Raw genomic sequence first — 12,554 nt, 5'->3', positions numbered from 1 at the left:
TTCTTTCATTTTCTTTCAACTTTCAAGAGTATTTTTATGTTTCTTAAGCGACACATATATTCCAGTGTGGTCTACCTGCAGATCACTGCTGCTGTGTGCATTAAAATGGTCACATGCTTCCCTCTGGTGGTGAAAATGGCTTCAGTGCTTGTTCTGGTAAAACACATGCAATGTGAGTAATGACATTAACAATGGCTCTGTTCTATTCAGGTGTCCCAGTAAGTCAGAGTGTGACAGTGAGGGAGCATGCACAGTATCAAGACCCACAAAATGTAGTTGCTAAATGGAATTTATCCATTACTGATGTTATTTACTCTTGTGCTATTTGCTAAGAAAATGCACGAGTGAATAGTGTTGGACAAAGCTTGTACCTGCAGCTTGTAAACTGCAAATCAAGAGATGGTTCATCAGTGAGCCTGTAGCGTTTTACTTTACACTCATATTTATAAATGCAGTATTATGTTGGTCTTTTCAGTGCAGCAGATATTGTATATACATATCAATAGTGAGATGTTATGATTGAAATTTAAAAGGTCTGTCCACCACAAAAGAGAATATTAGACTATCTAGTAGTAACTATATGGCCTATTATACGTATAGCCTTACTATTTTATATATATATATATATATATCACAATTTTCTCCACTGTTTGGGAGCCTGTCTCACACACACAGTCGTCTTAGCATATGTGTGCAGAGATATCTGCTTCTGGCACGACTGCCTCCACATAGAGGAGATGAATTGCTACTGCTTGCTTTGCTTACATTGAAAAACAACAGCAACTTGTTTTATCATAATACATAGTAATAATGGTGGTTAGTAATTCACAGACACAAACTGTTGGAGACTACTCAAATCTATGCTGAAAAGTCAAAACGTTCAAGACCACATTCAAATAAAAATCAGTTTTATGTGATGGTGAAGAGACCCTTTAAGTTGTAGTTACTAGGAGCCCACAGCTCTTATGACCCTATTAGAGTCCTGTTGTTCTGGTTACATTCTCATATTATAATTAAAAACATTAATAACAATAATAATAATAATAATAGGATGAAGAAGAAGAATGATGATGATTATTATGATTATTATTATATTTTCTGTCACTTTGCCAAACGTTTCACGGGTCAAGAGGGCGTCGTTACCGTTCGCCTCTCCTCGGTATTTTCCGTCCTTCTCCGTTCGTCCGTCGGCCATTTCCGGCCAGTGTCGCCATCTGCTTTCTCGTCCTTCTCCAATCTCCGTGTTGTTGTTCCCGGTGACGCGGCGGAGGTGTAGCCTGACGCGGGCTCTTACGTGTCGGCCAGAATAAAAGTGGAGCTCCGGAGGCCCGGGAGTGACGAAGGGAGTCTGTATCGGTAAGGACGGAGCGGTGTCCGGGGCGCAGAGACACGGGACGCGGCCGTAGGAAGTGTCGGTCTGGTCGGGTTCGGCCCGGAGGAAACAAAGAGATCATGGCGCCGCGGTGTGTTTGTAGCAGGATGGAGGGAGGGGAGGCTGCGGCTGTTTGACAGAAACGGAGCAAATGTGCGGCTCCGGTAGCGGATCCTTGGGGGACAGTTAGTGTGTTAACACGTGAGAAGCTGTGACGGGACTCCGGCGCTGATCACACACTCACCTGTCAAAACGGCGCCGTAGCGAACACAGATTTGTGCGCACAGGTTTGCGCAGTTTTCCCCCTGAACGGCGCATTGAAAGCACCATCCGCAATATGCACCCCTCTTTACCTGCTCGACTTAATTAGCTGCTCATTTCGATCATATATAATGTCCACACTTGCTTAAATCACCTCTGCGTTTATGAGAATAATAATGATGAGAATAATCCTGCACCCATTTACTTCCATTCATTTGTGCCGCACAGAAATCGGCCATTGCAGGCCGTCGCGTTTGGCTGCAAACACGAACTCAGGCCTGCAGGTTTCTTCGTCTCCTGCATGTGTGGTTTGAAGTTTGAGTGTTTTTTTTGTTTTTTTTTTCCTGGTCCTTCCTTCCTTCCTTCCCGCCCGACCGACCCGGCCTCCCTCCGGGATGTGGCCGGGCCGGTGTGCTCTGCTCTGCTCGGCTCGGAGGGGGGCGTTGCCCGGCCATGTGGCTCCGCTGTCACACACCGAGCACCCGAGTGATTTTTGAAAAGCAGAGGGAGAAATGTGTAAAGCCAATCATGCGGCGGAGAGACGCTACGCACAGTGTGAGATCACTGAGCGCCCGGAGGCTGACTCAGACCTCCCAGAGCCGCTTCACCGCGATCTCTGCAGCGACGGTGACCGTGTGTGCAGCTCCATGCACACATGGGCGACCCTGCATGAGGTGCACTGGCGTGGGCGGTGTTAGATGGGCACAATATAAACATAGTGCATCATTATTACAGTTAAACTTTTCAAGTTTAATAAAAGAAAACACAGAAATTTATTGTTTTCTTTCATTTTCATTTAATTGGCACATTCTTTGTCACAGTAATCATGATTTATTATTGTTTAGTTTGACTTTAAACTACTTATATGTGATTATTAGTGTAATAGTCTATAGTCTATTCTAAATTTAGACAAAGATAATAAATGTGCCCTGATGTGGATCACAGTTTGTATGAGCCAATTAGCCAACAGGGTGTCAAGATAAGAAAAAGATATTCCTGTATTATCTCCATGACAGAGAGGTTACAGTAGAGCATTCAATAAACTGAATGGACAGTAATATAAACAGGAGGAGAAATAAAAATATGTACAGTTTAAATATGAGGAAGTATAAAATAGGAACAATATTCACGGGGGAATAAAAAATAGTAATGTCAGCACTACATTTTTGAATGTTTTCATTACAGTGTCCCGTCATGGTTTTACTGCACAGAGAACAAAAAGCCTCTTTTACTAAAACCTGATTGTGACGGCGAGGCAAGTTGATTTGTAAAGCACGTTTCAACAACACGGCAATCACAGCTTGCTTTACATAAAACATTAAAAGCACCTGGCAAAGTGCAGAAACACGTTCTAAAAGGACATTTGTACACAAAGATGGCAGAGACGATAGAAAATAAAAAAAAAAAAAACAAGCTTAAACCGAAAAAGAAGAACGGTGCAGTGCAAGAGATGAATGAAAGTATTTGGTTTGATGAAACAGAAAAGTCCTCAGACTTGATTTTAAAGTGCCGAGAGTTTTCTGGGAGTTTGTTCCAGATGTGTGTTTAGCTGTTTAACTGTGCTAACTGACTGGGGACGGTCATTAAAAGCATCATTCATGCTGATATACTCATTTGTTTGGTCTGACAAATGTTTTCCTCTTATATTCTGCCCAAATGCGATGGCGGATGTTTGTAGTGGTGCCATTTTTTTCATTATAGACTTTCATTATCATTATATCAATACATCATTATAGACTGTTCACTTATTATTCATTGTTTTATTCTTGTTCTGTCTAATGAAGAAATATCTTGTCTTAAGTCAGAGCCTCTTACAGGCAGAGTACACAGATGGGTTCTTCCATACCTGCTTAGGACATGGGACACATCCAAATGTATTTTATTATTTTATAAAAAAACATCACGCTGAGGTTCAGTGGGTCACAGTTGTCTCAGTTTGAGCCTAAAAAACAGGTCATGTTGTGGTTTATGGTGTAACAGACGTTGATGGATGTGGTCGCAGCAGAAATTGAGCTACTCTGAACTAAGTGGCCTAATCAGCGAGCAAGAGCCACCACAGACAGCAGTCGTCTCCTGTCCGTCGCTCTGGTTTTGTTTAAAAGTGCCTCAGAAGCGGTTTTGTGACATTTCTTGCATTTTTTCCTTCATGCTTCATCACATGAGTTATCACGAACAAATGAAGACGTTGTGATCACGTGCGCACATTTCTGAGTTCAGCACCCATAACCTCATAGTCAGTTTTACGACTGTACCGCCGCGGTGCAGCAACCAGCTCGGAAAAGCAATAAAAATGTTATATTCATGAGTAACGGGGGGCGTTCCCAACATTTTCAGATTGTGGGAACATCCCTTGAGGTGAGGCAAACATTCCTATATGATTAAAAATGAGTGTTTTTGCTATTGTCCCAAACAGAGAAAACAGCGTCCCAGGCAGCAGCAGGATGATCCTCTTACTGACAAACACTTGGTTTATGGTTCACACTGCCTCAAAATGCACATGTTTTTCTCCTGTGGTGACGATGATTCACCATCTGATCAGAGCTTACAGACAGTCTGGTAACTTTATAGCAGAAGAGGCTTCTGGGGACATTTTCCGGTTGTGTTTCCAGATTTATTATGTACTGTGTGAACTCCTGAGATATATTTTTCATTACTGAGGTGGAACAACGTGTGGAGATCTTCTAGGAATGCTCTTCAAACTGAAATAAGACAATTTAATTTGTTAATATTCTATAGTTATTAGTGACTCCCATTCAAAATCTTTTCCCTCTGCATTTCAACTGCATTTTTTATAACTATAATCTTTATAACTTTCTTAACCCTTTAACCTTCTGCTCAACCATATGGTAGAGCACATTTTGACTCACTATATCTTATTGAAAACATGTTTTACATACGACATCTCAACCGTTTGGTAGAGGCCAATATTTCAAAAAATGTCTGTTCATAAAAAAACATAGAATTTTGGAATTAGTGCCCCAAGGAAATAAAATATATAAAGAATACATTTTTTCATTGCTTTTTTCTTGGTGAGGACGTTAAAGGGTTAATTAACTACAATTGTTTTCCTAAGCTCAGGGGATGTTCCCAAAGTGTTCCCACAATCTGAAATGTTGTGAGTCCCTCTGTTATTATTAGATGTTAGATGGTTGTGATTCTGCTGCTGCTGCTTAACAAAAGTTCAGCTTTTAACAGCTTCCCCTCTAACCTTCGTCCTCAGCTCAGCCAATGAAGATGGAGTCAGTAGTGGAGGCTCAGCAGGGGGTGGAGACTGCTGTGACGGAGACGGAGAACCACCAGATCACCTCTGCGCAGATCGCTACTCTGGCACAGGTAACAGATGACATTACCACTACTACCACCGCTTCTGGTCAGTGAACTCAGTGGAAAAGTCCTGCTGATGCCAAACATTTTTTAAAAACACCATAACAGTGTGGTCACATCACTTCTGGATTACAGGTATCCATGGCAACAGGCCACGCCACAGCAACAGGTCCCACAGTAACGCTGGTACAGCTTCCCAACGGACAGACGGTTCAGGTCCACGGCGTCATCCAGGCTGCACAGCCGTCAGTCATCCAGTCCCCACAGGTCCAGGCTGTACAGGTAACACACACACACACACACACACACACACACACGATACTATTGTTACATGTGTCATATTTGGCTGCAGTATGAAGAACTGGAAGTTAGAGGGTTTGTTTGGTTTATTGGTTTGTTTGTTTGCTCCAGATCTCCACCATCGCAGAGAGCGAGGATTCACAGGAGTCAGTAGACAGTGTGACTGACTCTCAGAAGCGCAGAGAGATTCTGTCACGACGGCCCTCGTACAGGTGTGTGTGTGTGTGTGTGTGTGTGTGTGTGTGTGTGTGTGTGTGTGTGTGTGTGTGTGTGTGTGTGTGTGTGTGTGTGGCACCTTTTTGTCTTGTCAGTAGTGTTTTCCCATGAGTATTCACCTACTATGAATATTTTAAAATTAATAACACAAAGTATAAGTTCAAACACAAACTCCTGTTTTCTTTTACTTGCTCATAGGCCACATAATCAGTTCTTTTTGTAATTTTCTCCCCATTCTTTGCTTTGCTTTCCATAACAAGCTGTGTTCATTGCAGGCTAGGCTTCGTCGTAAACTGTGCTGATATTCGTCTTGCAAGCAAGAAGCAGCAAATGTTTGGTGCATAAGTGTCTGAAATCTAAAACGTGTTTAAACCAGTGTGCTCAGGCTGGTTTGTCAGTGCAAATAACCCCCACACTTGTTCCGTCCCGACAGAAAAATCCTGAACGACCTTTCGTCCGACGCACCGGCTGTCCCTCGTATCGAGGAGGAAAGGGCCGAGGAGGACGCCTCCTCTGCTGCAGCTTCCGCCACACACGCAATCACCACCGTTACTGTGCCCACGCCCATCTACCAGACCAGCAGCGGCCAATACAGTAGGTTTAACAAGCGTCATAGTCGGCATGGTGAACTCCACCTGTTGCTTAGTGATGTGTCGGTCGTGAACGATCCGGTTCTTAGACCCGGCTCTGCGACGGGAGCCGGCTCCTGATCGGGAGCCGATATGTTTGTTTTTCTCATCTTTTTTCTGTTAAAGCCGCCTGTGATTGGTCAAGATGTGTGGTAGTGTCTGTGTGTCAGACGGAGAGTGAGAGAGCACTGCTACATAGTCAGACTGCAGGCAGGACAGGTGAGAAACATGAGCGACAGAACACATTTTAATATAATTGATAGTTGGAGGGCAGAGTGCAGACTTTGCAAAATTAAAATTTCATATCAGGCTCCAAAAACAACCTGCACAGACATGTGTGTACTGTTCACCCATCAATTCAGTTAGAGGAGGAAAGACAAGCAAAGGAAGCTGCTGTTAATGAAGGTGCCAGTGTGTCTACTGCTCCTACAATGTCTACAGCATCATCCAGGACAACACCACAGCCACCAAGACCTGCAGCCCAGAGCTCCATGACCCCAGTAAAATTAAATAATTTCAAATTAATAAAGCAATATAAACAATAAATATTCTATATAATGTGTTTTTTACATTAGTAATTCATTTTACACATAATTTGGTAATAAATTCATTGAAGCAACAAAAAAATCTGCCACTTGGGAGCCGAAAGAGCCGGCTCGTTTTAGGGAGCCGAGCCGAAAGAACCGGCTCTCTAAAAAGAGCCCAAATTCCCATCACTACTGTCGCTCACTGCTCAGACATCACAGGTCGTTTCACACAGTTTAGAGATTTAGGATTTTATTCATGCTAATTCTCTTAAAGACTCTCGTTATTGGTTCTTTTTTAGTAACTAAAAACATCACTGTTATTTTTATTTTATCTTTTTATAGAAGTCATTTAAAATGGTGTTCATTTATGTTTTGGAGCTTGATGTTGAGCTGATCTATCGAGCTGATCTATCTAACATCTAAAACATACAAAGCAGTGGGAGGCAGGACTGCGAACACAGCAGCTGCTTAGCTACTTACTCTATTGATTGATTGATTGATATAAGAATAGAAGAGATAAAGAGGGGTATATTATGGGGCGGGACTACGTCGTGACTAACCAATCAGAGGTGGTCTTTGTGGAACAAACGTCCCTTCTGGCTTCAAAAATCCAAGATGGCGACGTCCGTAAAGCCAAACTCGAGGCTTCAAAACAGCGATCCACAACCTAACGGGTGAAATGGTGGTTCTGGTCCCGGGTCCTGGCTCCATTAGTGGGTGAACGTTTCGGCAGGTGAAAACGTCTCAAAGAATAAACCCATTTCATTTCATTTAAAAAATGCCGAATGAAGCTAACCTAGCATGCTAACGCTACCAGGAAGTAGACCCGAACGTAACCTAGCAACGCTTGTCATGCCAGATTGACCCGTTTTAAACAGAGAGTGTCTGGAGGAGAAGATGCTGTAAAAAAATGTCAACAGTTCAAAAGTTTAGAGCTTCTGTCAACCGGAGACTAATTGCAGCTGCCGGTGAAATATTTGAGCTGTTTGAAAGAACGATATCAGAAAATGCGGACGAACTTCGTCGTCCAAAAGAGAACGAGTGGCAACGGAAACTAATGGACGCCATTTTCAAACCTGAACTCCAGTCAGATAAAGAAGGTTTTTACAATTTCATTGTTTTTTCTCACTGTGAACTGCTGGGAAACAGACTGGGGCCGTTTACCACCCATTCATTCGGTTATTCCTTTCAATCGGCGAAACAATAACGGATTTTGAAGCTTTAGAAAATGTTTATTTTCGTTTTTAACTTGGTAGCTTTAATCAGGAGTCATACTTTTGCTATCCTGCAGTTTGGTTTTTGCTGCTCATTACCAGTATGTCATTTAGTGCTGTATCACTGAGTGGTAAAGTGCAAATGAACATTAGACCTCTCTTTTTGAAGATGATAAACCATGGAAGGGTAAAAACATGTCAGGCAGTGCACACAGTGGTGTGGTGTAAGCCAGTTTACACAGCTACGACTAATAATAATGGGTTTATAAGTTTTACAGTAGAGCAGTGATATTGCATTATTGTTGTCCCTGTAAATATAATGCTAAGCAGGCTTATACTGTAGATTGTATACATGCATATATTATCAGATAATCTAATATAGCAGCCTGCAGGCGGCCCCCCTAATCAGATTTTGCTAGGGCACCATTAAGACTTTGGCTGACCCGGACTACGCCCTGCCTGTGCACTCCTGTGGCTTTGGATGTGTCCAACGCATACAAAACCCGGGTTTTGGATAAGTCCACTGCACACTGACAGAATTTCTAAATCCTCTGAACCCAGGGATGCCCAGCATGACAAAATCTAATTTAACCCCTGGCTGGAGAGAGAAGGTTGGTGCTGCCGCTCCACCACCAAGTCTCCAAAACGTGGCTTGGTTTGAAGATGTGTTGCTAATTAGGCTACATACAGTGAGCTTTCATTTTAGCTTGCTCATTACAATTAGCCTAATGAGCGTGCTATGGCTGTAAATCATGCCGGCAGTAGATTGGACTGCACCCATAATAGTTGAAAATCTATATTTTCTGAAAGCTGGTGCTTGCTGAAAAGACATTTTGCTGCACTGAATCATTGCACATACAGTAACAAGCAGTCGTAACACATTTCTGCTGGTGTTTCTTTCTTTTGTATTTTCCTTTTCTTTGATTTGATTGATTCTGTCATCTGTTTCTCTTCTCCTCCTTGTCATCTGTCCCTGTCACCAAACATAAAGTTGCAATCACACAGGGTGGAGCCATTCAGCTGGCCAATAATGGCACAGATGGAGTCCAGGGCCTCCAGACTCTGACTATGACCAACGCAGCGGCAGCCGCCCAGCCCGGAGCCACCATCCTCCAGTATGCACAGACCAGCGACGGCCAGCAAATACTGGTTCCCAGTAACCAGGTGGTGGTCCAAGGTGAGAATGTGCTGTTTTGCAATTACAGCCATTACTTTTTGAAGGCGGTTTTCTGTTTGATGGTAAAGACCAAAACATTTGCAGTTCTCAGTCAGCAAACTAGCTGATTAAAGGTAGATTCTCCCTATAAAATAATAAAATCGATCACCCACTCTCTGCCAACCGCACGTTTCAGCTGCGTCCGGTGACGTCCAGGCCTATCAGATCCGAGCAGCCCCCGCCAGCACCATCGCACCCGGGGTGGTCATGGCCTCTTCCCCCGCCCTCCCCACCCAGGGTGCTACTGAGGAGGTCACCCGTAAACGGGAAGTCCGCCTCATGAAGAACAGGTATGAACAGAGGAAGATTCTGTGTCTTTGTATGTCTGATTTCAATAGTAGCTTTGCTGTTGCATCAGAAGGTTCGTATGTGTCACCACACGGTTTAACAGGCCAGCCTAAAAGTCAGCCGGGGGTAGGTGCATTTAATTAAAAACAGACAGTATGATGCCCCCAAAGTGCCCCCAAACCCCCCCCCCCCCCCCCCCCCCAAAAAAAATGATTAAGGAAAACAAATTGTGTCCTGTCCTTCCAACAGAGAGGCAGCCCGTGAATGTCGCAGGAAGAAGAAGGAGTATGTTAAGTGTCTGGAGAACCGAGTGGCCGTCCTGGAGAACCAAAACAAGACACTAATTGAAGAACTTAAAGCACTTAAAGACCTTTACTGCCATAAATCCGAATAGTTCTGTCCTGAACACCGAGCTGGGCCAAGTAGCATTTCAGTTCTTTTCAAATACTTTGACGGTTTGATCCTGCCTGCCTGGCCTTCAGTCTGCACACGGCTGGCTGTTTTTGACGAAGTCATCCTGATCCAGTTCTGCTTAAACTACCTTCTCCTCCGTAGGCCGTGTGTACTGTCATCCAGGTCAATGATAGACACTTGCGAAGTGCTAACTGAAGCTTCATAGTCTAAGACATCAGCCACAATCCTGTGCAGCATCACAGAAAAGGTCAACAGTTAGCATGTTGCCTCACACACTTGTGTCTATCAGCCTGCGTCTTACTGTCGGAGATTTGGCTAATACCTGTTTAAACACTGTACTCCTCACAGCCGTCTGGCAACACAGTGAAAGAAACAAAGGAAAACTATCCTTAACACGTCTTTCAACAACAAAAAGAACATGGCTTCATATATTATTGGCCTCCTCATTTGGACTAAAGTGGATTATTTGTGTTTACCATGGAAGCAATAACGTCCGACTTTGTCCTTTAAGCATCTAGACTGTTGTTTTAGTTACCTGCACATCACCGACCAGAACAATGTTCATGGTGTCCTGTGTGTTTTACACCTGCCAAATACTCATCAATTAATATTTTCTGTTCCTGTGGTGTAACTTAACATTCACTGTGGTGAGTTCAGTGTTAAACAGTAAACTGGCCAAAACAGCGACAAGACACAAAACAACCCTTGTTATAAATACTATTGAATATATTACAAATGTGACATTAGCTGATATGTTTATCTGCTGCATGCTGCATTTGACAGTATTTTCAGAACATACTTTATCCTGAAAACAAATTGCACAGCAGTTAAGACTCGGATGTTTCTGTGTCCGGCACGCTCAGTCAGTTGCAGTTAGAGGCTTTGAATGAATCTCTGCTGGATCCACGTCCTGAACCAACTTACGACTCCACAACTAATTGGGTACAAAAACAAGACATTTTTAAAGATGCTACCAACTGCCGATCTCGAAGGAAGCTGAACTGTGTGTGGCACTGCCGCGATCATTTCCATTAAAAAGGGATGAACTTTTCAAGACACTCATTTGTTTTCTGCCTCTCCAGCGCAGACAGTTGTCAGAGATTATTATCAGGATGAGATGCAGTTTTAAAGAGAGATTATTGTTTTTACAACCTGGGGCCACATTTTTATAGTTTTTGGCCAACATTCCTAACACAAGGGGCCATTTTATCGCAACCAAATTATTAGTTTTTAGATAAAACATCTCAACGTAGTGATTCAACTCTGACTGACTGACTGACTACTGCTTAACATAAGTAGTTATTTAAAGCAAAGCACAATTTTAATGGACATTCAGGTGTGTTCACGTTTAGATAAGTGGGGGTTTGCTGACTAGTCACCGCTCCTGTGGCGCGCTGTGTCCCCAGATATTGGCTCTAAAACTGGGCGAGTAAAATGTTGTCTCACAACAGATGAGAGTGACGTCTGAAAGGGTAAAAATGTGTTGAGTAGAACAGACACGTATCTTTTCCACATCCAAGTAATATTAAATTCTAGGTCAAACAGCCACTGTCGGCCTCCATGACATCTCATTTTTCAGTGTTTTACATTATTGTGTGTTTTGCTGCGTCTGTCATACGGTGATGAAATATGGATAGAGACATCGTGTGAGATTGCAGAGCCATGTGTGTGTGTGTGTGTGTTTTTGTTGTTTTTTTTAAATGTGTAGCAAGTTTGGGTTCTTTGTGAAATCTCCAGAAGATGTGAGTTACAATTACACGAGTTTAACGCCAATAATCCATGAAGGTGTGCGTTGTGTTGAAAAGAGATCACTTTTGTGGGACTGTGCGCGGTTTTTGAGAAGATACATGTACGTATTTGTCTGCTTATTTTTTTATATTACTGTACATAGACTCTACAGCATGTGTAGACATTATGTATTTATGTTTATTTGATATGAAAAATGTTCTTATGGCTTGTACGAAACCAACTTTGCATATTTGTAACATACGTTAATGTATAATAGAAGACAATGTGCGTGTGTATTCATGTGATCCACCAGGCCTACCACCGTCATGGCAGCTAAGTGTACGAGAAAAAGGCCTTTATTGAAGATGTTATATTTCAGAGTGCTGTTAGGGATTGACAGTGTTTATGTGTAGAGAAGAGCGAGTCTGTTGAGAACAGTTGGGGTCCACGACATCTATCGTGTTTATTTGAAAACTGCACAGCAGAACCCTTGTTGGCTTCAAGCTCAACCACAAACACTTTTGTTCTTACTTAGTTAAGTGTTTTCATCTCCGGTAACTGTTTTTTTATATCTTCCAGTTCGTCAGACGAAAGCACAACTTTTCTTTCAGTTGGAGCCCTTTTTATGGTTCTTTTATTGTAACTTCACTGCGTTTATTTTACTAAAAAAAAAACAAGTTTGACTGTTTTTGACTGTGTTCTTATTGTCATATGTCCCAGTGTGAAGAAACATGGCAGGTGGTTAATTCTCAACCTAAATCTGTTAAACTAAAAGAGACTTTCTGTGATTTTTGTTGAAGAAACTCTAAATTCTCAGTTTGTCCTCCAGCTTACCGTACTCACAGTTATCGACATTCATTCTTCACCTCAGAAGCAGCAGTTTGACAAATTCATCTTAACTCGATGTCCACTTAACAGTTTAAAGCTCTCAAACTCATCTCACTGTCTTCATCGTTACATGATGAAGTACTTCTGTCAGGTGATGACAGGTGGTCGTCTACGGGAGTTTAAATATAGTCTCTGGTTTATTTGATTGAAAGCTCCAGAAGAGAGTAAGTGGACTTT

General features: G+C 42.5%; 1 protein-coding gene across 1 annotated transcript; it reads left to right on the top strand.

Annotated features, from left to right (window-relative positions):
• The first annotated feature begins 1,238 nt into the window (after positions 1–1,238).
• creb1b (cAMP responsive element binding protein 1b) lies at positions 1,239–9,741 on the top strand. The gene is made up of 8 exons (XM_070837811.1): positions 1,239–1,356; positions 4,854–4,966; positions 5,093–5,239; positions 5,369–5,469; positions 5,907–6,067; positions 8,835–9,020; positions 9,196–9,349; positions 9,597–9,741. Exons 2-8 carry the CDS (start codon positions 4,862–4,864, stop codon positions 9,739–9,741), a joined length of 999 nt encoding a protein of 332 aa, XP_070693912.1. The 5' UTR covers positions 1,239–1,356; positions 4,854–4,861.
• The last annotated feature ends 2,813 nt before the right edge of the window (positions 9,742–12,554 follow it).

The sequence above is a fragment of the Pempheris klunzingeri genome, chromosome 10 (genome assembly GCF_042242105.1).
Source record: "Pempheris klunzingeri isolate RE-2024b chromosome 10, fPemKlu1.hap1, whole genome shotgun sequence".
In the NCBI taxonomy this organism is placed as follows: domain Eukaryota; kingdom Metazoa; phylum Chordata; class Actinopteri; order Acropomatiformes; family Pempheridae; genus Pempheris; species Pempheris klunzingeri.
The sequence above is the reverse complement of the archived record's forward strand: the minus strand, read 5'-3'. Positions and strand labels throughout refer to the sequence as shown.

Excerpts from the sequence above, each read along its gene's own strand:
- creb1b (XM_070837811.1), top strand. The coding sequence starts at position 4,862 with ATGAAGATGGAGTCAGTAGTGGAGGCTCAGCAGGGGGTGGAGACTGCT. Across the intron at positions 5,470-5,906 it reads TCACGACGGCCCTCGTACAG|AAAAATCCTGAACGACCTTT; the intron begins GTGTGTGTGTGT and ends CCGTCCCGACAG. Across the intron at positions 9,350-9,596 it reads GTCCGCCTCATGAAGAACAG|AGAGGCAGCCCGTGAATGTC; the intron begins GTATGAACAGAG and ends TCCTTCCAACAG.